This window comes from Heterodontus francisci, chromosome 13, assembly GCF_036365525.1.
Source record: "Heterodontus francisci isolate sHetFra1 chromosome 13, sHetFra1.hap1, whole genome shotgun sequence".
Taxonomy (NCBI): domain Eukaryota; kingdom Metazoa; phylum Chordata; class Chondrichthyes; order Heterodontiformes; family Heterodontidae; genus Heterodontus; species Heterodontus francisci.
In genome coordinates, this window is record NC_090383.1 from 32,275,367 (window position 1) to 32,302,993 (window position 27,627).

Sequence of the window (27,627 nt, forward strand, 5' to 3'; positions counted from 1 at the left end):
CAGGTGCAGCAAGCAATTAAGAAGGCTAATGGTATGTTAACCTTTATCGCAAGAGGATTTGAGTACAGGAGTAGTGAAGTCTTGCTTCAATTGTATAGAACCTTGGTTAGACTGCACCTGGAGTACTGTGTGCAATTTTGGTCTTCTTACCTTAGGAAGGATATTATTGCCATAGAAGGAGTGCAACGAAGGCTCACCAGACTTGTTCCCAGGATGGCGGGACTGTCCTCAGAAGAGAGATTGGGGAAACTGGGCCTGTATTCTCTAGAGTTTCGAAGAATGAGAGGTGATCTCATTGAAATCTACAAAATAATTAAAGGGATAAACAGGGTAGGTTCGAGCAAGATGTTTCCCCTGGTTGGGGAGTCTAGAACCAGAGGACAATTTCAAGATAAGGGGGAAGCCACTTTGGACAGAGATGAGAAATTTCTTTACTCAGAGGGTTGTGAATCTTTGGAATTCTCTACCCCAGAGGGCTGTGGAAGCTCAGTCATTGAGTATGTTTAAAGTAGAGATTGACAGATTTCTAAATACCAATGACAAAGGGATATGGGGATAGTGTGGGAAAAAGGCATTGAAGTGGATGATCAACCATGATCGTATTGAATGGTGGTGCAGGCTCGATGGGCTGAATGACCATCTCCTGCTCCTATGTTCTTAAGCAAGGGTTGAGGGGCATGGTGATTATTGATGTCACTTTATGAATCAGTGTTCTTTATATCACCTTTTGTACAATCCTCTTGAGACTTCATGTTCTTTCTATAATTAAACTCAAGTTAAATAATGGGACCCCGCTCATCCAGTCATATCATTGGTGACAAGACTGTCCAATAGAAACTCAAATCTCAAGTTTAAAATTCAAAAATGTATTTTCTCAAACGGGTTTTCCATAACATTCTTTTATATCAAACAACTGTTTGATCATTAAATATTTAATATTTAGCAGTTAACACTACAAAGTACAGACTCAGAAAAATGCACCTTTAATTGTTATATGATCTCTGGCCTCATCGGTTTCATTTTGAGGATCACATATCAAAGAAAATAAACACTAATCCTAAATAGTGATATTTGTGAATCACTGGAATAAATGTCTGTTGCTGGACTAAATCTTAAGCAGGTAAAAGTGACTACATGCAGTGAGTGTGAAATATAAACCCAAGCAACTACAATCAATATTCTGTCTAATGCTATAATCTAATTCATGCTTCAACAACCAGCTTCACTGAAGCTGGATCCTTGACATCTGCTGAATACAGAACAACCTGCTGGTAGCTTGTCTTCGGAATCTTTTTCTTTTGCCTGGAGAAACAAGATAATAGTAATAATACAGTAAACTGCAACACATTTTCTTTATGCAGGACACATAGAAACATTAGGATCAGCAGTAGGCCATTTAGCCCCTCTAGTTTATTCCACCATTCAATCAGATCCTGGCTGTTTGCTTGCCTTAGCTCCACATCCCTCGATACTCATACCTAACAAAGCTATCAAACGCAGTCTTGAAAGCTCCCAGCATTTTAGACTTAATTACACATGCATCAAGTCTCATTATAATTTCAATTTGGAATTGTTGCCTTTGGGACTGATGTTCAGCTCAGCAACAGGGAAACAGCTTCATAAGGATGTTAAATGGCTTTGTTTGTACAACTTTATGAAATGAGAATATAAAGATGGAGAGTAAGAAAAGGCCATTCGTCCTAGCAAGTCGACTCTAGGGTATGGGTCCAGAGAGGACAGCAGGCAATTTCCACATGTTCATGTCACCTGCCAAACTCCTGGCATGCCTTTTACAGGGACCTCTGTCTAGTGCTCTTCGTACAGAGGATGGTGGGATATGTGGGTGTTGAAAGGGCACTTGGCATCATGGAACAGAGTTATGTACAGGATCCAGATGTCCAGCAATGCAGCCCATCTGGTTAGAACAGGGGCTCTGCCAGAGGTGTGCCAACCTCTTGCACACTGTATTTATTTAGTGATACAGCACTGAAACAGGCCCTTCGACCCACCAAGTCTGTGACGACCATCAACCACCCATTTTATACTAATCCTACATTAATCCCATATTTCCTACCACATCCCCACAATTCTCCTACCACCTACCTCCACTAGGGGCAATTTACAATGGCCAATTTATCTATCAACCTGCAAGTCTTTGGCTGTGGGAGGAAACCGGAGCACCCGGCGGAAACCCACGCGGTCACATGGAGAACTCCACACAGGCAGTAACCAGAATCGAACCCGGGTCGCTGGAGCTGTGAAGCTGCGGTGCTAGCCTCTGCGCCGTCCAAGGCTACTTCAAGTATAAACGTAGCACCATCTAGACACGCTACAGCGCTGGGTGTCAGAAGACAAACACAAAGCAGTTAAAACTGTCTCTCTCTCTTTGGTGGAGAAATTGGAGAGTAGGGGGTATGGTAGTGTAGAAGTTCTATCACTGGATTGGTAATCCAGAGGCCTGGACCAATAATAGAGAACACCAGTTCCAATCTGTGATCAATGAACATGACCATGAAGCTGTTGGTTTGTCGTAAAAAAACAAACTGGTTCATTAATGCCAACCTTGCCCCACCTGGCCTATTCATGACTCCAATTCCACAACAATGTGGTTGACACTTAACTACCCTTTGATGTTGCTGATCAAGACACTTAGTTGTGTAGGGCAATCTAGGGATGGGCAATAAATGTTGGCAATGCCAGTGACGCTCACATTCTGAGAATGAATAAAAATCTCAAGGAGGGAAATCAGGAGTTGCTGATACTGCAGAGGTCCTGCCTTGGAGTATGGCTGCATTCAGTATGCCATAATGAGGAGACCTGTATGAAGCCACAGACCAGATTTCCAGTGAGCATCAAAACTGGTGCAGGGCCTCTGTGATTGTGCACAAAGACCAAAAGTACTCCTCCAGCCAGCAATATCTGCGATTACACCCTTAGGCTGGGAAGCACTGAGGGACAGAAGTATAGCTGGAAGAATACCCAGAAGAGGTGCACACTATTAGCACTGAGCTCATGTTAAAAGCATTGCATTTCGTATAGTTAGTGCCCACCCTTAAGATACACCAGTACCTTCATTTCTTCTATAGTTACCATGTGATACACTGAACACTGGTTTCATGGGTGAGATAAAAGTAGTTTTGGCATGGACTTGTGGCACTCCTCACTTCTCAGCCCTGTTTGGTAATTATGGCAACTGGGGTCATAAACCAAGGTTGAAGAGGGTAGCTGGAAATCTCCTAGGAGCCATTCAGTCTGCCACTTCCATGGAACAGGTGTTGGGTGTTGGAAAGTTGCAAGACATAGATCCCCAGGTACCTATCATTAATGAGGAAGATGCTCAGCTTGGCATCGCATATATTTGCATATTATTGGCCTCGTTGAAAATGCTTTCTGATTTTAGCATGAGACATCTTGGTTTAATGGAGCCTGAATGGGCAAGTGTGCATGACTGGTAATATCCTACACTCTGGGGAAACTGTTAATATCAAGGAAGCTTACCTTGATCTCTGCTGAACTTCAGAGCCAAAGAACATAGAATGGTTGCACCCCTTAATACATTGGATGTTCATTCCTGTCAAACCACCAACCACTTCCTCCCCACTCCACCTCACAACTATGAAGCATTCTAAATCACAATTCAGGTCCTCAAGAGCAAAGCTGCACTCATGGTGGATTGCCACAACAGTTGGGGTGGCATAAAATGGCACAGGTCAGTAACTCAGCAGTTGGTCCTGAGACAGCTGTTAATTGTATATTGATTGGGTGTTAACTATATTCAGGTGGTGGGCATACAAATGGTGCTATATAAAAGCAAAATACCGTGGATGCTAGAAATCTGAAATAAAACCAGAACATGCTGGAAATACTCAGCAGGCCTAGCAGCATCTGTGGAGAGAGAAGCAGAGTTAACGTTTCAGGTCTGTGACCTTTCATCAGTTCTGATGAATGGTGACTGACAAATGGTGGTTGTTGGTTGGAGGTGCACAAAACTCGCAAGCGTATGTAGGCTCCAGTTCTATCCTTCACTGCCTGGTTATCCAAGGTCTGACAGTGGTGTAAGCGTCAGCCATGGCTCAGTGGTAGCACTGTTACTTCAGAGTCAGATGGTCGTGGGTTTAAATCCTACTCCACATGCTTGAGCACATAATCCAGGCTGACACTTCAGTGTAGTACTGAGGGAGTGCTACACTGTTGGAGGTGCTTATCATCTTTCGGATGAGATGATAAACCAGGGCCCGGCCTGACCCTTCAGGTGGACATAAAAGGTCCAATGGTACTATTTCGGAGACTAGTTGGGGAGTTATCCCCAGTGTCTTGGGCAATTATTTGTCCCTCAACCAACATCACTAAAAAAAAAATGATCAGGTGATTGTCATTTTGCTGCTTGTGGGAGCTTGCTGTTCGCAAATTGGCTGCCACGTTTCTAACATTACAACAGTGACTATATTTCAAAAGTACTTCATTGGCTGTAAAGTGCTTTGGGGTGTCCAGAGGTCATGAAAGGCGCCATATAAATGCAAGTTTGTTCTTTCTTTCTTTCCAGGCCTCTGCAGCTTGGGCTCCCCATCAACCTCTGCTCTCCTGGCCTATGTACAAAATACAAACAAACGTTGGCATTGCTGCCCTTCATTGTTGCTGATTTTGTATCTTCGTGCTCTTCCCTTTGTAAAGAATGATGAGAAATAGTGCCCCGCTTGGGCATTCTGTCCCCAACCCCCAAATCCCTACCCCAACCCTTAACCCTCCTGCTGCCGTTCCAAGCTTGACTCCTTCTTGGACAAGCCTACAACTTCCCTCTGGTCCACACTTGGTTTCCTCCAAAGGACCCATCGAGGCATTCATCACTGCCTCCTTAGAAGCAGCAACTCCAATTTCCCCATCCTACTCTTTCACTGACCTTCACACAGTGTGCTCGCTGGGTGCTAATCTTACCAACCTCCTTCCCGTCCCAGTGCTGAATATGTGGACTCTGCTAATGGATCAGCTATTAACATCCATCTCTGCACCTCCCTCCAGAATATCTGTTCACTTGTGAACAAGGCCCCTGCCTTGCCATGAGCTTATTGTGAATAATTTCATTGACATTATAGCCTTGATGTAAGTTGGCTAATGGGCAATGACACCTTTCCCCTTAATGAAGCCTCCCCACCCGGCTATACCCTCTGCCACTTATCCTGCCCAGACTACGGTGGTGGCAGTGTGGCTCTCATCGCCAAAATCACACCTTGGTCTGGCTCCCTATTCTGCTGACACCTTCCCCTCCTTTCAGCATCTCACCATGATCCCTGCCTCTCCTTAAAAATCCCCATTCTTTTCCCTGCACCCAAGTATCAGGCCAAGTTTCTCACTGAACTACCTTCACTGCTTTCCTCAATCAGCCTCTGCACTGAGCGACTTTTCATCTTCAGTGATTTCAATCTTCATCTCAGCTCATCATGCTTCCTCACCTGAGTTCACTGCCCTCCTAGCCTCCTTTAATCTCTCCCTCCATATAAAGTCTCCCATCCATGTTCACAACCACTGCCGCAACTTTGTCATCTCACATGGCCTCTATATTACCATTGTGTCAATCATAGATAAGGCCATTTCTGAACACTTCTTCAAATCGTTCTCCACGCACAAGCCCCTCCTGCTTCTAGTCCTACCTCCTTCTCTGTCTGCGCCCGGAAAAACTCTCTGCGAAGTCACTTAAAACTGTTGACCATCCAACTTTCCTTTTTGGCCCCATATTAGCTGATATTGTTAATGGTTCCCTTTCTCCAAATGAGCTGCCACCACCAACCTCTTCAAAAAATCCACCCTTGATCCCTCTGCCCTGGTAAGCTACCCACCCTATCTCCAACTTCCCTTTCCTCTCCTAAGTCCTTGAATGTGTTGCCGCCTCACCAATCCATGTTCATTTTTCCTACAACTCCATGCTTGAACCCCTGTAATCAAGTTTCTGCCCCTGCCATGGTACCAAAATGGCCCTTATTAAAGTCATAAATGACACCTTATGTGACTGGCGAGCTATCCCTCCTCATCCTTCTTGACCTGTCTGCAGCCTTCAACACCATCCTTCTCCAATGCCTCTCCTCCACTGTCCTCCTGTTGCTTGGGACTGCACTCACCTGGCTCCATTCTTATCTATCCAATTGTCGCCAGAGTATCACTTTCAATGGCTTCTCTTCCCACTCCCGCAAGGATCTTTGGCCCATTCCTATTTCTCAACTAAATCCTGCCCCTCAGTGGCATCATCCAAAAACGTCAGGTTCCACTTATACCATGACAACACACAGCTCTAACTCATCGTCATCTCTCTCAAGCCCTCTGCCTTTGCCCTGCTCATTCAACATCCAGTATAGCAGAAATTTCCTTCATTTAAATAACTGGAAGACCAAAGCCCTCGTCTTCAGTCCCCACCACAAACTCTGTTCCCGAATCACCAACTCTATCCCTCTCTCTAGCAACTGTGAGGCTGAATCAGACTGTTCACAACCTTGCTGTCCTATTTGACCGAGCTGAGGTCTGACCCCATATCCTTTCCATCACTAAGAGCACCTATTTCCACTTCTGTAACATCGCTCATCTTTGCCCCGCCTCAGCTTATCTGCTGCTGAAACCCTCATCCATGCCTTTGTTACCTCCAGAGTCAACTATTTCAATGATTTCCTGGCTGGCCTTGCACCCTCGATAAACTTGAGCTTATATTAAACTCTGCTACCCATATGCTAATTCATGTCAAGTCCTGTTCACACTGAGCTATATTGTTCCCCCAGTCCAAACACTTAGATTTTCAAATTTTCATCCTTGTTTTTAAATCTCTCAATGGGGAACAGAACGCTTTTGGCTTCTTATATAAAAGCAAAATACTGCGGATGCTGGAAATCTGAAATAAAAACAAGAAATGCTGGAACCACTCAGCAGGTCTGGCAGCATCTGTGGAAAGAGAAGCAGAGTTAACGTTTCGGGTCAGTGACCCTTCATCGGAACTGACAAATATTAGAAAAGTCACAGGTTATAAGCAAGTGAGGTGGGGGTGGGGCCAGAGATAACAAAGGAGGTCTAGATTGGACCAGGCCACATAGCTGACCAAAACGTCACAGAGCAAAGGCAAATAATATGTTAATGGTGTGTTGAAAGACAAAGCATTAGTACAGATTAGCTGTTAATACACTGAATATTGAACAGCAGCAAGTGCAAACCTGAAAAAAAAAAACAGTGGGTAAGCCAACTGAACAAACTATGAAATGAACTAAATGCAAAAAAAAGGTTGTAAAAAATGTAAAAAAGAATGTAAAAAAAAAAAGAAAAAAATAACTAAAAATTAAAGTAAAATGGGGGGCTGTCATGCTCTGAAATTATTGAACTCAATGTTCAGTCCGGCAGGCTGTAGTGTGCCTAATCGGTAGATGAGATGCTGTTCCTCGAGCTTGCGTTGATGTTCACTGGAACACTGCAGCAATCCCAGGACAGAGATGTGAGCAGGGGGGAAGTGTTGAAATGGCAAGCAACCGGAAGCTCAGGGTCCTGCTTGCGGACTGAGCGGAGATGTTCCGCAAAGCGGTCACCCAGTCTGCGCTTGGTCTCCCCAATGTAGAGGAGACCACACTGTGAGCAGCGAATACCACACCCTCACCTTCCCTCAATTCCCCTACCACCTACCTATACTAGGGGCAATTTATAATGGCCAATTTACCTATTAACCTGCAAGTCTTTGGCTGTGGAAGGAAACCAGAGCACCCGGCGAAAACTCACACGGTCACAGGGAGAACTTGCAAACTCTGCACAGGCAGTACCCAGAATTGAACCCGGGTCGCTGGAGCTGTGAGGCTGCGGTGCTAACCACTGCGCCACTGGCTTGCAGTCTTATCAAACTGAACACTTTTCTGTCTGTGCGACATCTAATCTGGATGCCTCTTTCGCTAAATAGAATGTTTCAGACAGCATGAAAGAGACCATCATGCTGAACAGGGTAGCAGCCAACATAGAATCGCAGAACGTTTAAGGCACAGAAAGAGGCCATCGTGTCTGTGCCGGCCGAAAAATGATCCACCCATTCTAATCCCAACTTCCAGCATTTGGTCCATAGCCCTGCAGATTCGGCACTTGAGGTGCATATCCAGACTCCTTTTGAATGAGTTGAGGGTTTCTGCCTCAACTACCCTTTCAGGCAGTGAGTTCCAGTCTCGCACCACTCTCTGGGTGAAAACGTTCTCATCACCCCTCTAATATTTCTACCAATCACTTTAAATCTATGCCCCCTAGTCACTGGCCTCTCTGCTAAGTTGAATAGGCCCTTCACCTCCACTCTATTCAGGCCCCTCAAAATTTTGTACATTTCAATCAGATCTCCCCTCAGCCTCCATGCAACACTTGCATTTTACCTCCTGCCTTTTCACTGTCCAAGGCTCCAAATACCCCTTCCAAGTGAAACAGTGTACTTCTTTCAATTTAATATACTGTATTCACTGCCCATATGTGGTTTCCTCTACAGTGGGGTGTCTAGATGCAGATTGGGTGACCGCTTTGCGGAACACCTCCGTTCATTCTGCAAGTGTCATAGTGACTCCGAACTTCCAGACAACTGTGATTTCAATTATCCACCTTGCTCCCACCCTGACCTTTCTGTCCTTGACCTGCAACTGTGTTCTAATGAAGCTCAATGCAAGCTCGAGGAACAGCACCATATCTTTTGACTGGGAGCTTTACAGCCTTCCAGAACTCAATATTGAGTTCAACAATTTTAGATCGTAACCTCTGCCCCATTTTGTTTTGTTTCTCTTTGCTGGTTTGATATTTTCCTTTCTCGTTTCCTTTTCTTTGCTTTCAGATGGCAGCTAGTCAGGATCCCACCTCTTCTAGACACATCTTTTGTTTCTTAACTTGTCCTATTGCCACTCCCTTTGGTCTTGCACCATGAAACCTTTTGTCATGTAATCCTTCCCATCTTCCATGCTATCACAGACCTTCCCTTTTGTTCTTCTTCCCACTCTCCCCACTGATCAAAACCTGTTACATTTCCAACTTTTCCTAGTTCTGATGAAAGGTCACAGACCTGAAACATTAACTCTGTTTCTATCTCCACAAATGCTGTCAGACCTGCTGTTTTACTTAAGATTTCCAGTATCTGGCTTTTGTATTTGTTGTTCTGGTCATTGTTGTAGTCGTGGAAGGGTTCCTGGACTATCTGATTTCTCCTTTCATGGCCATAAACATCTTTAAACCAGTCAATGGGTGGTTATTTCTATACAACGGGATGGTTTTCTGGGCTCCCACTACCCATATCGTGGGTGGGGCTGGGCAAAGGGTACCTACATGCATGGGTCAACCCAGGATTTAGAGCAAGAGCTCCAGTATCTACTTGCTGGGATTGTCTGGAATGGAGTTTGAGGCACTTTCTGCCTCAAATGAGGGAATGCTACCACTGAGGTAAAGGCTCACTCCCAGTGCTTATCTTGTAAACTGCTGTTAGTTTTACTTCAGCTGAAACCAAGGATAGAAGACAACTGCAGTTTTAAGTAGAAATCAGCAGGGGGCAGCCTCAATTGAACCAGTATGAACCTTTAACAGTGACAAAATATAAACAACCCTGCTACTGATTTTAGTTCTAGTTGGAAGTTGAGGAAGGAATCTGACTCATCCGTGCAGTGACAGGCACCACTAATGCCTCAATATTTGATGCTTTCCACTAGGTCAGCCAATGCATCAAACTTAAAATTCCTATCCTTGTGTTCATATCCCTCCACGGCTTCATGCCTCCCTATCTCTAACCTCTTCCAGCCCTGCAGTGCTCCGGGAACTCTGTGTTCCTCTGATTCTAGTCTCCAACATCTTTCATACCACCATTGGTGGTCTTGCCTTCTGCTAAATTCATTCCCTAAACTTCTCTCCTCCTCCACCTTTAGGACTGAGATGAGGAGAAAATTCTTCAATGAAAGGGTTGTGAATCTTTGGAATTCTCTACCCCAGAGAGTTGTGACTGCTCCATCATTGGATACACCACAGACTGAGGTCAATAGATTTTTGGGTACTAAAGGAATTAAGTGAATTGGGGATAGTGAGAGAGGGTGGAGTCGAGGTAGAAGATCATCCATGATCTTATTGAATGGCAGAGCAGACTCGAAGAGCCAAATGGCCTAGTCCAGCTCCTATTTCTTATGTTTTTAAAAATCCTCAAAATCTATTTCTTTGACCAAGCTTTTAGTCACCCTTTCTAATATTGACCATTTTACATTTTTGTCTGATTACCCTCCTGTGAAGCAACTTGGGATGTGTTACTATGTTAAAGGGGCTAATTAAATATAAGTTACTGTTGACTGCAGTGGGCCCAAAGCCATAAACGCAACAAGGAATTGACCTCAGGTTAGTACTATTGAAGCCTGTGATTCAGCAAAGTTCTAAGAAAATGTTAACATTTTGTGATGACATTTAGCAGATATGGGGTTACAGAAGCACCCTCCATCAGACAGACACCTTGAGATACCACTCAGATGGTATCCAGACATCTTATATTCAATACTCAGTATCTACTGCCACATTTGCAAAGATAACTCCTCCAACTGTGGAGTGTAACACACTACAAGCTAAGCCTGAGTCGATCCAATTTCCCACCCAAGCTCGGGATTTTAACCAGGTCATTGGGGAACGGCATTGAGGAAATGCTGGTTGATTTCCCACAAGGAGTGAAGTATCACCACCTTCCTAAACCACCTACTGGATGGGTCAAGCGTAGTATTGGTAAGAATTCCAGAAGGATGCCTGTGGACCAGAGTGGGAACCCGTGGCATGGGAGGTGGGGGTGGTGAATTTAAAGCTGAGAAGGGAAAAATATTCAACAGTGGGGGAAAATAACAAAGCGGGAGGAAAGTTTGTGGCATAGAGTTCATTGGGAGTCGAATGCTTCTGCTGTTGTCTGTTTACTTACTGTCTGATATTTTCCACATCTTCAATGGTGTCTGGTAAAGTCAATCCCTTTGTTTCAGGTAAGAGCAACACTAGACCACCAGCAATCAAACCAATCACCCCTGGGAATGAATGGACAGAACAAAAAAAGATTTAGTGTAAACAAGAAAAATTGATAAGTTTAAATTAAACTAAATTTGAAGAACGTTGTCTCAGGAATATTACGGAGTTTCTCTGTGATTTACATTTGAATTGTGCATTAGAAAAATACATTTTATTATACTTTACTTATAGCAACACTGAATGTTCTCTAGAAGTGCTGGAAAATGGGATTAGAAGGATAGGTGCTTGATGGCCGGCATGGACACGATGGGCCAAAGGGCTTGTTTCAGTGCTGTATAACTCTATGACTCAATGAAACGGAAATGCAGAATGTATGTTTACTGAAAAAATGAGTTTGGCTTATGACTAATAGTGAATTGTATTGTTCTTGAGGATTCATCCCCAAGATTAAATGAATTTAAGTTTCTTTAAATCTGGCAGAATAAAATGAAGAAAATGTTAAGTATTTACAGACTAAACAACATTCAACAGCATGTAATGAGCAGTTGGATATAACCGGTGACCATTAACAGAACTGGACCAGCAACCCAAAGATCCTATGGTCAATTCCCAGCATGATATATTGTGAAATTTAATTCATTAAATCTGGTATTTTTTGAGCCGGCATCAGAAAAAAAACTATGAAATCTGCCGGACCTTCAGAAAAACCCAACCCTGTGCACTAATGGCCTTCAGAGAACAGGCTGCCCAGTCTGGCCTACTTGCAATTCCAGTTCCTTCATTGTGTGGTCGACCCAATAGCTTCTCAGCAATTAGGGATGAGTAATAGATACAGCTCTGACAATGTCACCCATATTACAAGAATAAAATAAACTATTCTAGCAGTCCTCAATTATAGAAGTGATCAGTTATTTGCATTATCAAATTCAGTGCAAGACTCTATTTTTCCTTATTTTATCATGCTTCTGTTGGATCTCACCTGCACCTTTTCACCTCATTATCTATACATTATGTGGCCCTTTTTATATCTCTGCACCTTCTCACTGATCATCCCCTAGTTGACTTCTATTAAGCAGTTAGTAAGGCATGCAAACCTGCCCCTCCCTGTGATTGGCAAATCAGTTGATCATCTCCAACTCCTCCTCCCCTTAACCTTTGCCACCAATTCTCCTGACCTTGTTAAAATGTCTGTTCAATCTTCAGTTCTGATGGAGGATTATAACCTGGCTTTTCTCAGTATGGATGCTAACTGACCAGCTGTGGATTCCCAGTATTATTTGTCTTTTGGCCAGTGTCATTTGGTTTAAATGATGCTTGAATACCATCTGTAATAGGTACTCCATTGATTTCTACTGTTGTTTCAGTTTCGATTAATACCATACCACACAGGGGATAAATAAGTTGTAACTAGCTTTACATTGACTGGTTACCTTAATTGATCTTTTTTTGATGCCATCACAACACAAATCACTCACCTTCCAGACTCATGACATGTTGAGTCTGACACAACCTACAGGATGAGTTGGTATATTCAATTCACTTGTGTTAATTCCAGACATAAGTCCTTTCAAGTTTGTTTGCTTTATGTTATGTCTTTTCACTATAAACTGGCATTCTCTGCTTCTCTAGTTTTGCCAGTTACTTGTTACTTGCTAAATAGTCATTGCCACAAACTCTGCACCAATCTAATTCAAAAGCAAAATACTGCAGATGCCGGAAATCTGAAATAAAAGCAGAAAATGCTGGAAATACTCAGCAGGTCTGGCAGCATCTGTGGCGAGAGAAGCAGAGTTAACATTTCAGGTCAGTGACCCTTCATCAGAACTGGCACCAATCTGTTTCATAGAACAATTTGTATTTATATCGTGCCTTTAACATATTAAAACATCTCAAGGTCCTTCACAGGAACATTCTCAAAACACAATGTGACACTGAGCTCCATAAGGAGATATGATGATAGCTGACCAAATCTTGGTCAATGAGGTAGGCTTTAGAAGGAGCATCTTAAAGGGCGAGAGAGGGGCAGAGTGATGGAGAGGTTTAACAAGGGAAATCCAGAACTTGTGGCCTTGGCAACTGAAGGCACGGCCACCAAAGGTGAAGTGATGAAAACTGGGGATGTGCAAGAGGACAGAATTTTAGGAGCAAAGAGATCTTGGAGAGTTGGAGGTCACACAGTGCAGTCATGATGAGGCCATGGAGGGATTTGAAAACAAGAATGAGCATTTTAAAAACCAAGTTGTTGCCAGACCAGGAGATAAGGTAGGTCAGCACAGGGATTTTATTTGGTATTCGTTCTTGGGATGAGAGTGTCACTGGCAAGGCCAACATATATTGGCCATCCGTAACTGCCCTCAAGAAGGTGGTGATGAGCCGGCTTCTTGAATCACTGCAGTCTGTTGTGTAGGTACACCCATGGTGCTATTAGAAAGGGAGTTCCAGGATTTTGACCCAGTGACATTGAAGGAACGGTGCTATAGTTCTAAGTCAGGATGGTGTGCGACTTGGAGGGGAACTTGCGGGTCGTGGTGTTCCCATGCATCTACTGCCCTCGTTTTTCTAGGTGGTAGAGCTTGCTGGTTTGGAAGGTGCTGTCGAAGGAGGCTTGGTGAGTTGCTGCAGTGCATCTTGTGGATGGTACACACTGGTGCCACTGTGCGTCAGTGGTGAAGGGAGTGAATGTTTAAGGTGGTAGATGGGGATCATCACCTGGATAGTGTTGAGTTTCTTGAATGTTGTTGAAGTTGGAGGCCAGTGGAGAGTATTCCATCACACTCCTGACTTGTGCCTTGTAGATGGTGGACAGGCTTTGGGGAGTCAGGAAGTGAGTTACTCGTCGCAGAATTCCAGACTCTGACCTGCTCTTGTAGCTATAGTATTTACATGGCTGGCCCAATTAAGTTTCTGGTCAATGGTGACCCCCAGGATGTTGATGGTAGGGGATTCAACCATGGTAATGCTATTAAATGTCAATGGGAGATGGACAGATTCTCTAGATGATGGGGTGAGTTTGGATATTCAGCAACGTTTTGGATGACCTCAAGTTTACAGAGGGTAAAATATGGGAGACCAGCCAGGAGTGTATAGTCTAGAGGTAACAAAGGCATGGAGGAGGTTTGAGGAGCAGATGAACTGAAATAGGGATGGAGATGGGCAATGTTAAGAAGGTAGAAGTAGGCAATCAGAGGATATGTGGTCGGAAACTCAGGTCAGGGTCAAACAGGACACCAAGGTTTCAAACAGTCTCATTCAGCCTAAGACAGTGGCCAAGGAGAGGGATAGAGTTGGTAGCTAGAGAATGGAGTTTGTGGTGGGAAACCAAAGGCAACTGTTTGGGTCTGCCCAATATTTAATTGGAGGAAATTTCTGCTCATCCAATACTGGATGTTGGACAAGCATTGTAACAAATCAGAGGCAGTGGAGGAGTCAAGAGATGGTGGTGAGGTAAAGCTGAATGTCTTCAGTGTACAAGTGGAACCTGACATTGTGTTTTCGATGATGTAGCTGAGTGGCAGCATGTAGATGAGAAATAGGATAAGGTCAATGCGGCAAATGGTATGTTGGCCTTCATTACAAGAGGATTTGAGTATGGAGTAATGATGTCTTACTGCAATTATATAGAGCCTTGGTGAGACCACACCTAGAGTATTGGTCTCCTTAGCTAAGGAAAGATGTACTTGCCATAGAGGGAGTGCAATGAGGTTTCCCTAAACTAATTCCTGGGATAGGGGAATTTTCCTATGAGGAAAGATTAAATAAACTGGGCCTTTATTCTCGAGTTTGGAAGAATGAGAGGTGATCTCACTTAAACATACAAAATTCTTATTGGGCTCAACAGGATTGATGCAGGAAGAATGTTTACCCTGGCTGGGGAGTCCAGAACCAGGGGACAGAGTCTCAGAATAAGGGGCAGGCCATTTAGGACTGAGATGTGGAGGAATTTCTTCACTCAGAGGGTGGTAAATCTTTGGAATTCTCTGCCCCAGAGGGTGTGGAGGCTCAGTTGTTGAGTATGTTCAAGACTGAGATTGATAGATTTCTACATATTAAAAACATCAAAGGTTACGGGGCTAGTGCAGGAAAATGGTGTTGAAGTAGATGACCAGCCTTGATCTTATTGAATGGTGGAGCGGGCTTGAAGGGTTGAATGGCCTACTCAGAATCACAGAATAATACAGTGCAAAAGAGGCCCTTCGGCTCATCGAGTCTGCATTAAAGACACCTGACCTGTCTACCTAATCCCATTTGGCAGCATTTACAGAATAATTTCCTGCTCCTATTTCTTGTGTTCAAGGAAGATCCTTGAGCAACACCAGAGATAACAGTGCAGGAGCAGGAAGAGAAGTCATTGAAGGTGATTCTCTGACTACAACTGGATAGATAGGAATGGAAACAGAAAATGCTGAAAATTCTCATAAGGTCAGGCAGCATCTGTGCAGCAAGAAACAGTTAACATTTCACATTGATGATCTTTCATCAGAACTGGAAAAAGTTAAAGATGTGGCAAGCTTCAAGTAAGTACAGAGGCAGAGAAAGGGGGATGAGAAGAAAGAGCAAAAGGGAAGGTCTATGATAGAGTGGAAGACAGGGGAGAATAAATGACAAAAGGGATGATGATGCAAGGCAAAAGGGGATTGTGATGGGACAAGTAATGAAACAAAAGATGGGACTAGAGGAAGTGTAAGTTGCAATTGAACAATCACTACCGATAACTGCAGTCCGATAAAATGGGAGCAGTATCAGTCTGAAATATTGATTCAACGCTGAATTCAACAATATAATTTGCAACTTTGGTAGGGATCATTTCAGTGCTGTGGCAGGAACAGAAACCTGATTGAAGTGGGCCAAACATGGTCAAACTACAGGAGGTTCGCACATTAATTGATTTGAAAATCATGGCTTATTTGTACCTCAATTCCATCGACCCACCTTTGTTCCATATTCTTTGATATCCTTATCTTGAAAATTTCAATTGACCCACCATCCACAGCTTTTTGAGGTAGAGTTTTCCGGATGTTCACTCCCGTTTTTGTGAAGAAGTACTTCCTGAATGGCCTAGCTCTGATTTTAAGATTATGCATCCTTGCTCTGGATTCCCCCACCACAGGAAATTGTTTCTATGTACCCACCTTAGCAAATCCCTTTATCATTTTAAACACTTCACTTAGATCACCTTTCTAAACTCGAGGAAATACAACCCATGTTTATGTAACCAGCTTTCATAATTTAACCCTTTAAACCTTGGTATCGTTCTAACGAATTTGCAATGAAACTTCTTCCAAGGACAATATATCCTTCCTGAGATTCGGTGTCCAGAACTGAGTGCAGTACTCCAGCTGGGGTTTGACTGAAGCTCTGTATGACTGAAGCACAACTTCCTCCCTTTTCATTCTAATCCCCAAAGATAAAGGTGAACATTCCATAAGCCTTTTTGATTACTTTTTGTACCTCTACACTTTAATGAATGTTTATGTGAATACCCAATCCCTTAGCTCCTCCATACTATTTCTAGTTAGTCACCATTAAAAAAATCCAATTTATCCTTTATTGATCCTAGGTGGAAGACCTCACACTTCCCCACATTGAACTTCATCTGCCACAGTTATGTCCACTCACTTAACTTGTCTATGTCCCTTTCGAACCTCCTGTTCCCATCTGCAAAACGTACTGTGCCTTCCAAGTTCACCTACAAACTTGGATATACAACTCTCGATTCCTTCATCTAAATCATTCATTAAATCTGGCAAAAAGCTGAGACCCCAGTACACATCCCTGGGAAACACTACATGTCACATCCTGCCAATCAGAGTACATTCCCTTTATTCGTATACTGTCTCGTACCTCCAAACCAATTGCCAACACTTCACAAGGTTACCTCCAATTCTATGCACTTTCATATTTGTTAATAATGAAATGCCTTCTGAAAGACTGCAGAGACAACATTCATAGACACTCTTCGGTTCGCCATGCTCGTGATGTAGTGTTTTGAAATTGCAATTGCATTATGTACTCTAGGGGCTGCTGTAGAACACACATGCTAGCAAACTGAAATTAATACAGGGGAATAAAAGGAGAAGCCTTTATGTTCAGCTGCTACAGTGTTTGTCTCTGTCTTTGTGTTAAACCTCAAGTCCCATGGACATCACAGTGACCTCCTCAAAAAATTCAACTATGTGAATTAGACAGCATACAACCCTGAGGTTCCTGAGAGGGGACGGATTTGTGTAGCCAAAGCTCCTCAGGTATTGAAAGGTGGCAAAGGTAAGTTTGTGGTTAAACTTCATCAGTTTGCTCCAGAATTAAATTCTACATGCATTTAATGCGAGACAGATGTTATCCTTAAGGGTGTTTAGTGTGATGGAGGTGGAATCAACATAGCCACTGGAAGCACTTGAAAAGGGAATGGAGGGATGTGATTGGTCCTTTTCTTGAGAATGGGATTTCTTACAGAAAGTGACGTATGTTTGCTTTTTAGTGAATGTGAAATCTCAACTTGCTTTGTCCATTGTGGACATATTAGGACTTTTGAGAATTACAATTATAAGCAGAGATATAGTTGTGCATCCTGTTGTGAAAGCAAATGATAAAAGCACAGCATTAAACTAGTTAAATATATTTCACCAAATACAAGATCCTCACCTAAAACCACAAGAGGCAACCCCATCCAGATCCCTGCCAGTCTGTACACAATGAATGGGGCAGCAATCCCTCCTACGTCACACAGTGAAGAACACACTGAAACACCAAGATTCCTGGAAAATAAAATGCATCTTTATAGCCATACAAAGTAGGTCTTCCATTTCACGAGCACAAAATACTTCCAGGAAATCAGGTTTCACCATTATGATACCGCTCAAGAGAATAGGTCACTTGTACAGATGTTCAGTCTAATCTACAACTGAATTAGAACTATAATTTTATTCAGAGACATTAAAGGACTGCTGTTACAATGTAGGGAATATTTATTCAGCACACACCTTATAAATGTCGGGTATAGTTCAGCATTTACAAATACCACCATTTCGAAGCTTATAGTGATTCCTAGTTTACCCACAAAGGCTATTGCTGTTGCTAGCCAACTGATATCTGAATTAGAAAAATAAATAGAAGCACAATTAGCAAGACCGTATTTTCAGAAACAAAAATGAAATATTCACATTTCAATTATCATGTAATCATTTTTAACTAGTTACATTTGTTGAGGGATTTCAAATTAATTATAGTTCTGCAGGACTTGCAAATACTATTTGGGTCATCAAAACCCACAGATACTGGTCTCAAACTGGTACCTACGCTGTGTGGTGTGCAGTGAGCACAAGTTGGTTTCACTGGCAGTCACTAATCTGAGTGATGAAAGAGCCATGCTCAAGCAGAGCTCACTTCACAGGTAGACAGCTTTAAATGCCGAGCGAGTATGATGTCAGTTCTCTTGCAACACTAAAAGGATTAGTTACTAAGTTCAAAAAGGGCCCAAGTTCTCCAAACCATAGAGTATCTAGACAATTTAAAACATTGCATCACTGCTGTTTTTTAAAAAATTCTTTTATGGGATGTGGGCGTCACTGGCAAGGCCAGCAATTATTGCCCATCCCTAATTGCCCTTGTCAGTTGAGTGGCTTGCTAGGTAATTTCAGAGGGTAGTTAAGAGTCAACCCCATTGCTGTGGGTCTGGAGTCACATGTAGGCCAGGTCAGGTAAAGGCAACAGATTTCCTTCCCTAAAGGACATGAGTGACATGGATGGGTTTTACGATAATCAATAAGGGCGGCACAGTGGTTAGCACCGCAGCCTCACAGCTCCAGCGACCCGGGTTCAATTCTGGGTACTGCCCGTGTGGAGTTTGCAAGTTCTCCCTGTGTCTGCGTGGGTTTCCTCCGGGTGCTCCGGTTTCTTCCCACATACCAAAGACTTGCAGGTTGATAGGTAAATTGGCCATTATAAATTGCCCCTAGTATAGGTAGGTGGTAGGGAAATATAGGGACAGGTGGGGATGTGGTAGGAATATGGAATTAGTGTAGGATTAGTATAAATGGGTGGTTGATGGTCGGCACAGACTCGGTGGGCCGAAGGGCCTGTTTCAGTGCTGTATCTCAAAAAATAAATGGTAGTTTCATGGCACCATTACTGAGACTCTAGATTTTTATTAATTAATTTTAAATTTCACGAGCTGCCATGGTGGGATTCGATTAGCCTGGACGTCTGGATTACTAGCTCAATGATGTTACCATGAGGCCACCGTCTCCCACTCTGCACAAGAATTGGTCACTGAGAGAATGCATGTCTGTCACCTTCCATCCTGATATTCCACGGCACAGTGCATTGCACCATTTTGTCACCAAGTATACGTCATGTTCTCATCAATTACTTTACCAGAATGGTACCAGGGATGAATGACTTCAGTTATATGGAGAAAGTAGAGAAGCTAGGATTGTTCTCCTTAAAGCAGAGGAGATTAAGGGGAGATTCAGTAGAGGTTTTCAAAATTATGAGGGCTTTTGATAGAGTAGATAAGGAAAATCTGCTTCCATTGGCAGGATGGTCAGCAGCTGGGGCACAGATTGAAGACTATTGGTAAAAGAACCAGTGGAAAGATGAGAATTTTTTTTACATAACAAATTACAATGATCTGGACGGCACTGCCTGAAGGAATGCTGGCAGCAGATTCAATAGTAACTCTCAAAAGGGAATTGGATAAATCCATGAAAAGGAAAAATTTGAAGGGCTATGAGGAAAGAGGAGTGGAGTAGGACTAATTGGGTAAGCTCTTTTATAGAACTGGCACAGGGGTGATGGGCCCCATTACTTCCTTCTGTGCTGTATGATTCTATTCTATTCACATGGCAGACACCTAATTAGGCTCATTAGTCTGGCATTGGATAAGACTCCCAGCTCCAAGTGTGAAGCACGGTACTTACGCTCAGGTATGAACGCTGCTATTAAACAGGAGGATCCTGACAACAGACCACCTGCCGCAAAGGGAAGGCGGCGTCCAATCCGCTCAATGGATAAAAGGATGAGGATTGCTGCCGGGATTTCCACAGCTCCTGAGATGAAGAAGTCAAGGTAAATGTTTCCTCCCATAGTTCCCAAACGCATGACAAGCCCTTGGTACACCAAAGCACTAGCAAACCTGTAATAAAGTTGCCTGTGAGTTAGTCCAGTGGGAACTTGCAGTAACAAGATGATTCTAGTAGATTGTGCGCCGTTGCTAAGATCACCGTGATCTATATGTCATTGTTAAGATCACTATGTCACATTGAGATTAATTTTGGTATCATGTAACATTCACCTTTGAACTTGCCCTTGCTACTGCACAAAGTGTGGTCGGATGATCAGCTTGACCAAACTCCAGTAGAATTATACGGATTTATTCACTGAAATTTATCCACCAGATGCAGGGGAACATTTCCATCAGAACATAGGGGACTGATACACGAGAAGTGACCCATTTATGAGGTTATTTATGTGTAGTCCTGCAATTCTTACAAATGCAGTGTGTTTTTGTAACTGAGTGTCTCCTGATAACACAGCCAAACGCTGACGTCATCACTACGGTCCGAACTGCACAGATGCACAGAACATTTTCATCCTGTTAGTATGATGCTGTGCATGCAGAGTCTACATCAGCACCCGAGATTACCAGTACTAATTCGCGCATGTGTCCAAATATGTCATCAGGCGGCCATAGTGGTGAGGGGGCAAGGAAGAGAGCGGGGAGTGGGAATAGAGGGAAGTGGGAAACGGGGAAAGGATGGGAGCAGGGTGACGGGGGCAGAGAGGAACTCTTCCCCGCCCTTCTGCTCTTAAACTTGACACACAAAAGTGAATTCACTGTCTGATCCTCCCCTGATCGCCACATTCACTTCCCCGCTCCCAGCTCCTTTCCCTGGCACCACTCCCACCCTCCTCCACCCCTGGTTATGCATCCTCAGAAAAGGCAATTGCGGAGGGAGCGGGGAAGAGGAGCGACCATCGCGGAGGGAGCGGGGAAGAGAAGTGTTGATCATGGAGGGAGCAGGGAACTTTCTGGGGGTTATGGAGGCAGCGATACGATCGCAGCCATTGAGGAGGTTGAAGTTCAATTTGCTTTTTGTGTCAAATTGATCAGCGCCACCTTTATTACTGGCAGCTGCCTGTGTCGCCGCAGACAGTGACGTTCAGTCAATGAGGCTGCATTTGCACATGTGCCAGTATGTGCCACCTAATAGTTGCGTTATCAGCAAATGCAGCAAATTACACCGGTATAAAGTGAAAACTACACCGTGAGAAATAATTTAATAGAACATCTGCATTTTAAGCATTCTAAGTCAGAGTGCAACACTAGGGTAAGATGGTGAGAGGTTGAACTTCATCAAGGATATAGAAAACCAGAAGATAGACCATTTAACATTCTTTCTTCATTTGTTTACCTGGAATCTCTGTAGAATATCTTAGTAAGGGAACAAATGGGAGCAGGCAATTCATTTTTTAAACCTACAGGTTTATACAGCACAACCTCTTCTGAGGAAAGGTCTAATTGGTAAGGCTGAATGAAGGAGTGGCAATTCCTTCAGATCGATTCCTTACAGATGAACTCCAAGCAGACTTCAATATGGTCCGCAAAGTAGCCACAGTCTTGGTAAAAGGGGTCTTGAAGTATGAACACAAGAGAAGGCAGGAAAACCCCATCTGGTTCATCAAGCCATGGTGTATAGAGCACACAAACACTATCCACCTCTCCAATAATACAATTTATGAAAATCAACCCCCACCCTCCCCACAAAAAAGTGCAGCAACCCCTGAACTCCCTTCTATAACTGGGGATGTTTTTGACTCTCAGGAAAACATCCAGCTCCCTTTTGAAGGGCTGCAGTGAATCCAAACTTGCCTCATGTTTTTGTGAGGTCAGTGATTGTGAAAAGACATACTGCAGGCTGCGAACCTCAATCTGTTTTTGTATTTTTACACTGATGCCTCCTGTTTCACCCATCCTTACCTGGTTCAAGTCACCTACCTGCCCAAAAAGAATCCATTCCCGTCATCAGTTAAAAAAAAAGATCAGATCGCCTCTAACCCCATATTTGTTTAATGGAACAAAAAAATGCCTCAATCAAAAGAAAGTTTTGCATTTATATAGCACCTTTCTTGAATTTAGGATGTTCCTAAACACTTTACAGCCATTTAAAAACTTTTGAAATATAGTCCCTATTGTAATATAGGAAACGATGTAGCCAATTTGTGCACAGCAAGCTCCCACAAACAGCAATGTGTTAAATGACCAGGTAATCTGTTTTATTGATGTTGGCTGAGGGATAAATATTGGTTAGGACACTGGGGATTACTGGAATACTTCAGCCTGGCCTAAAGACTGGGTATTAAATTTATTGAAGCCCATCCTGGTGGTCTTCCTCGAGGACCTCAATCTGCTCCAACATGTGATGGGGCAAAACGAGACACAGTATTCTAAACAAGGCTCTGCCATGGTCTTGCATCAGCTAGATATTGTTTACATGAACTGCCCTACATGACACCCTATTAACTTATCCTAGAGCTTCACAACAGTGGTTTTGGACCTTAGCTATAACCTCCACCGCCTGCCCCCCACAGCCCACTCCACTCCTGTGCCTGATCCACAACCTTTAATGGATAATCCCATCTGCTATACAAATGCCTGGAATTATCCAGATGCATCACACTGCATTTATGGACACTGAAGGACGCCTGCCCCACATGAATCCCTACTTCCAATATATCAACATCATCCTGTTACCTTATTTATTTCATTTACATTCCAAATTCCAGCACACATCTTGGCATCATTAGTAAACTTGAGAATTTATTCCCTTAATGCTTTTATCCAAATCATTGATAAAGATGATGAACAATGGTCCTAACACAGATTTCTATGGGAGCCCACTGCTGACTGGATCTCAAACAGATTCCAGCAATGGCAGTTATATTGCCCCTTAGCACTGCTATGCTGAAAATGTCAGTATATCACTGAAACATGGCTGCATGATTGGAATGATTTTATTGAGCCATGCCACTCAGTGACTCAAATATTTATATAAAGCCTCATCACGTCCGATAGGATATCCCAAAATGCTTCATTGCTGTACATAAACAAGCATAGCAGCTTTTTTGTGCACATTGCAATCCCAAAAACAGCAATGAGATGAATAACCAGTTAGTCTATTTAGTTTTGGTAGTGCTGGATGAGGGAAAATATTGGCCAGGATTCCTACAGAACTTTCCTGCTCTTCTTCAAATTGTGGCATTGGATCTTCATATCAAACTCAACAGGCAAACAAGACTTTGGTTTAACATCTCATGCAAACAACAGCTTTGCCAATGCAGCACTGAAGTAGCAGCAAAGATGATGCACTCATGTCCTGAAGTGAGTTTAATGCTCAACCTTCTAACTCATGTGAGAGTGCGAGCAACTGAGGCCAGTTGATATATACAGATTAGAGAAATCATGCATTTAAATCTTTTGGTGCTTCCTTTTAGCTCCCCATCTATTTAGCTAAACAATTGACCAGTTGAAGCTAGTTATTGTTAGAAACAGACATTCAGAATCTTTGTGGCTGGTAGATTAATGATCCAACCAGCTCACCAATATCAATGGTTCCATGGAAGTGCAACAGAAAAACAGACCATTTGAGAATGGATCATTAGCCCAGGCCTCATGACCACAACACACTACCATACACAATTATATTATCTAATTCTTTCAGCAAGACCTGGACTATGTCTCCTCTTAATCTTGGTTCCTTCAACACCTCATTTGTAACAATTTGTTACTGTAAATTTGTGTTAAAACTCAGAGGATGGATTCAAGCTAGCAATGAGAAATTGACTGAAGTGAACTTGTTTTCACCGGAAAACAGAAAATTGAAAGGACATATGATTCAGGTTGCTTAAAAAAGTGAAATAAAAACAGAAAGTGCTGGAAATACACAGCAGGTCAGGCAGCATCTGTGGAGAGAGAAGCAGAGTTAACATTTCAGGTCTGTGACCTTTATCAGAACTGACAAAGGTTAGGAAAGAGTTGGGTTTTAAGCAGGGTGGGGGTTGGGGTGGGGGGGGGGGAGAGAATGAATGAAAGGGAAGGTGTGTGATGGGGCAGAGGGCAGGAGAGATGAAATAACAAAGCTGTCATGGGACAAAGGCAAAGAGAGAGTTAATGGTTGTGATGCAAGTCAAAGCATTAGTCCAGAGAGAATGACGAGACACCAAATACAGATTGGGTGACCGCTTTGCGGAATACCTCCACTCAGTCCGAAAGCATGACCCCGAACTTCCGGTTGCTTGCCATTTCAACAACCCCACCCCTCCCCCCTGCTCTCATACCCACATTTCCGTCCTTGGTATTGAGCAATGTGTGTGTGTCTGTGTGCCAGTCAAGTGAGGACACCTTTAGTTATGACCATGGGACCTCCACAGATGAGTAGCCTGTGAGCATTCACCATCTAGGTTAAGACGTAACAAATGGGCACTTGAGCATGGTACCAGAGGCTGGCCACGTTAGTGTAACCACACGCCAGAACGTCAGCAAGAAACAAGAATAATGGAATTGAAGGCTTTAAGAATAAATCGAAATGGATGGTCAGATTCTCTCTCGAGCAAGTTTATGATCAAGGCTGAATACTGTTCGGAACAAAATCATACAGCACAGGAGGAGGCCATCCAGTCCATCGTGCCTGTGCCAGATCTCTGAAAGAGCTACTATGTGGTCCCACTCCCCTGCATTTTCCCTATAGCCCTGCAAATTTTTCCTTTTTAAGTAGATTCATCCCTTTTGAAAGTTAGTTTCAGGCAGTGCATTCCAGATCATCATAACTCACCGATCAAAGAGATTCCTCAGCTCCCCTTGGTTTTATTGCCAATCATTTTAAATCTGTGTCCCCTAGTTACTGATACATATGCCAGTGGAAATGATTTATCCCTACCTACTTTATCAAAACTCCTTGTAATTTTAAAAATATTACTTTGATATCTTGGCATTTCATCCATTAGCTTTGGTGATTACCAAGAAATTTGAGGAATTTGGAGTGTTTACCACCCTTAAGTTGTGAAACTTCAATGATGGGCAATACCACACTTGGACGTGAAGGGAACCGGCTTACTGAACAAAATGGTCTTTTCTCATTCAGTGCTCTCACATTTTGATATTGGTTCTTCATTCTTTTTCTATTTATTGCACATCTGAATCTTTTATAGAGCAGATTATTTTCTGCAATGAGTTTCCGAGGATTAAATATTTACAGAAATAAAATCTTACCAGTTAAACATCAAAATAAGGGTGTGTTTCCTTATCTGGGGTGTCCGTACCAGGTCTACAAAGGAAGGACTGTCCAAGTCCTCACTGCACTCTTCAACTGTCTAGAAGAATACAAGAAAAAAGTTAGACCTCAATTTACAAAATGTTCCATTATATAAAGCGTCAACCAGTAGAAAACAACTTGTCTGAAGCTCGGCTAAGTATTGCCGATCTGCAACATGGTCAACATAGCACACACTCTAAAAGGAGCTGAAATTATTCCTAAGGGAGCATCAAACAAACAAATATCTTTCTTTTGACCTTCAATACTCACAAATAATTTAGTCCGCCCATGCTCAGAACACATGGTGTTGCACTCTGAAGAAATCTAGATTCCAGCAACATACCCAGGAAAGATGTGATCAAATGGTACAGAGGAAATTTACAAGGATATCGTCAAGAATGGAGAATTCTGGCTAGGAGGAAAGATTGGATAGGTTGGAGTAGTTTTCTTTGGAACAGAGGAGACTAAGGCGACATTTAATTGAGGTGTATGAAATTATGAGGAGCCTAGATAGATTGGATAGGAAGGACCTATTCCCCTTTGGAGAGAGATCAATAACCTGGGATGGTGGTGGTGGTGGGGGTGGAGCGTGCATTGATTAAAGCAAAGCAAATCAGTGAAGAGTTCAGTTGCCAAGCAGATAATGTTATTGGGCATTCTAAATTTCCAAGTCAAGGAGTCATTGTTAGACGGAATACGATGTTTGTCAATGCTGTGGTCTTGAAAGCGGTGACTGAAAGCTCTCACATTTTGTCATGAGTTAGAATGCTCACCAGGCTTCTCATGAGGAGCTTCTATTATCTGTTGTGTACCCAGCGAAGGCTCACACCTGCCCTTGTCAGCTGCTAATTATCAGTGACTATCCTCTTTTTGGGACCAGTGGGAAAATGAGTTTTATTGAGGTCGAGAGTGTTCAACGATAACATTCCTGGCAGAGGAAGTTCCAAACCATGTAAAACCTTTTGTGACAGGCTCTGTAATCCAATTGCTGAACCAGGCAAGTGCACTCTTCTTCAGGACACTGTTGATTAGACAGTCAGACTGGCAGGTTAATTACAAAGCCTGGAGGCTGGAGATTTTTCCTATTTGGCTTCAATGCCCTAACAGGAAGATGGTCCTGGCTGGACAAAGACTGGAAAGCCTACCAGTTCTTGAGTAAGCAGCACTGTTTTAGCTGGTTAAACTCCAGCAATATCACGATGCACCACTGGGGTCCTTAACGCTTGGGTCTTGCCAACCTACACCTAAACTCTCTGAACTGATAGAAATGGGGTGTCCCTACAGAAAGGAGAATGTGGAATCCATGTCAGACAGAATCTACTGATGGATTTTCTAATTTCTGGTTTAGAGATACGTTTCCCACACACATCAGACATCCAGCTAACCGAAACAAAACCTTCGAAAAGATTACATTAATGACCAGCTGTGGCAGGATATTCTCTATATGCTAATCACCTCAATTTTTTTTGAGAGACTTTTCCCATTCATTTTTGCCATTTTCTGTATAACAGTCATGGCCTCTGTGTTCTTCTTCTGAGACAACATCCACCTGGGAGACTCTGGGATCAACCTGTAAATGGAACACATTCAGGCTATTGTTAAGTCTGAAGTACTTCAGCTACTGACTCAGATGATGATCATCTTTATAGTGTTACAAAAGTGCTTCCATTTTTTTTAATATTTTATTTTTTGAACGCTTGTGCTAAAACTGAAAAGATTCCATGGATGTGTTTTTTTTTTCCAAGTTCACTGACAGGACAAGTTGTTGTTTGAAAGCCACCTGTGCTGGAGGCCACTTGGGATTTGGGCTCAGAAAACAGCAGAACCCTTGGTGACCCGGGAAAAAAAAAATGGTTACAGAGAAGCCATATGTCGAGATTTATGGAAGTCAGGAGGTTGACTGTCTGGGGTTTGAACATTATTTTCAGTTTTTAGTAGTGATGTGAATTGTTTGAAGACAGTTGGCGTTATGCTGCTAAGAAAAAAAAACCACCCAGCTCACCACCTTCTCTACCTTTTTGAAGAAATCCTACCATAATCCAGCGTGGAAAAAAATCCCAGCTCCTGAGAAGCTGAAAAAAAACCCTGTGATTCACGTGTGCGCTGGCAGAAAAACCTTGATGCCACATTTCTCCTAGAAAGGCTACTAGAATAATTCTGGACTTTTCCAGAATGGATGGTTTCTAAAATGATCCTAGTGACCTGTCTCCGTGCACCCGGATGCCAGACCAAAAAAGGGACAACTGACTTCCTTCCATATCTTTCTTTTTTCGTCAAGAATTAGCAAGTATTTGGCCAAAGTAGTTTTTTTTGTCTTTTTTTTATATAACAGACCTCTGCAGAGTGAATTTCGGGATTTTTTCATATATATGTG

The 27,627-nt window shown here is 42.9% G+C and overlaps 1 protein-coding gene across 2 annotated transcripts in view; it reads right to left on the reverse strand.

Annotated features, from left to right (window-relative positions):
• Positions 1-850: 850 nt before the first annotated feature.
• LOC137376322 (solute carrier family 22 member 2-like) overlaps positions 851-27,627 on the reverse strand; it is a 47,846-nt gene continuing 21,069 nt past the window's right edge. For both annotated transcript variants that reach the window (XM_068044622.1, XM_068044623.1), the window contains exons 5-11: positions 26,709-26,823; positions 25,211-25,311; positions 19,863-20,077; positions 17,925-18,033; positions 17,587-17,699; positions 10,907-11,006; positions 851-1,302 (exon numbers count right to left, since the gene is read on the reverse strand). In XM_068044622.1, the coding sequence (XP_067900723.1) occupies positions 1,203-1,302; positions 10,907-11,006; positions 17,587-17,699; positions 17,925-18,033; positions 19,863-20,077; positions 25,211-25,311; positions 26,709-26,823 (853 nt within the window). In that variant the 3' untranslated portion in view covers positions 851-1,202. The remainder of the gene's footprint in view (positions 1,303-10,906; positions 11,007-17,586; positions 17,700-17,924; positions 18,034-19,862; positions 20,078-25,210; positions 25,312-26,708; positions 26,824-27,627) is intronic.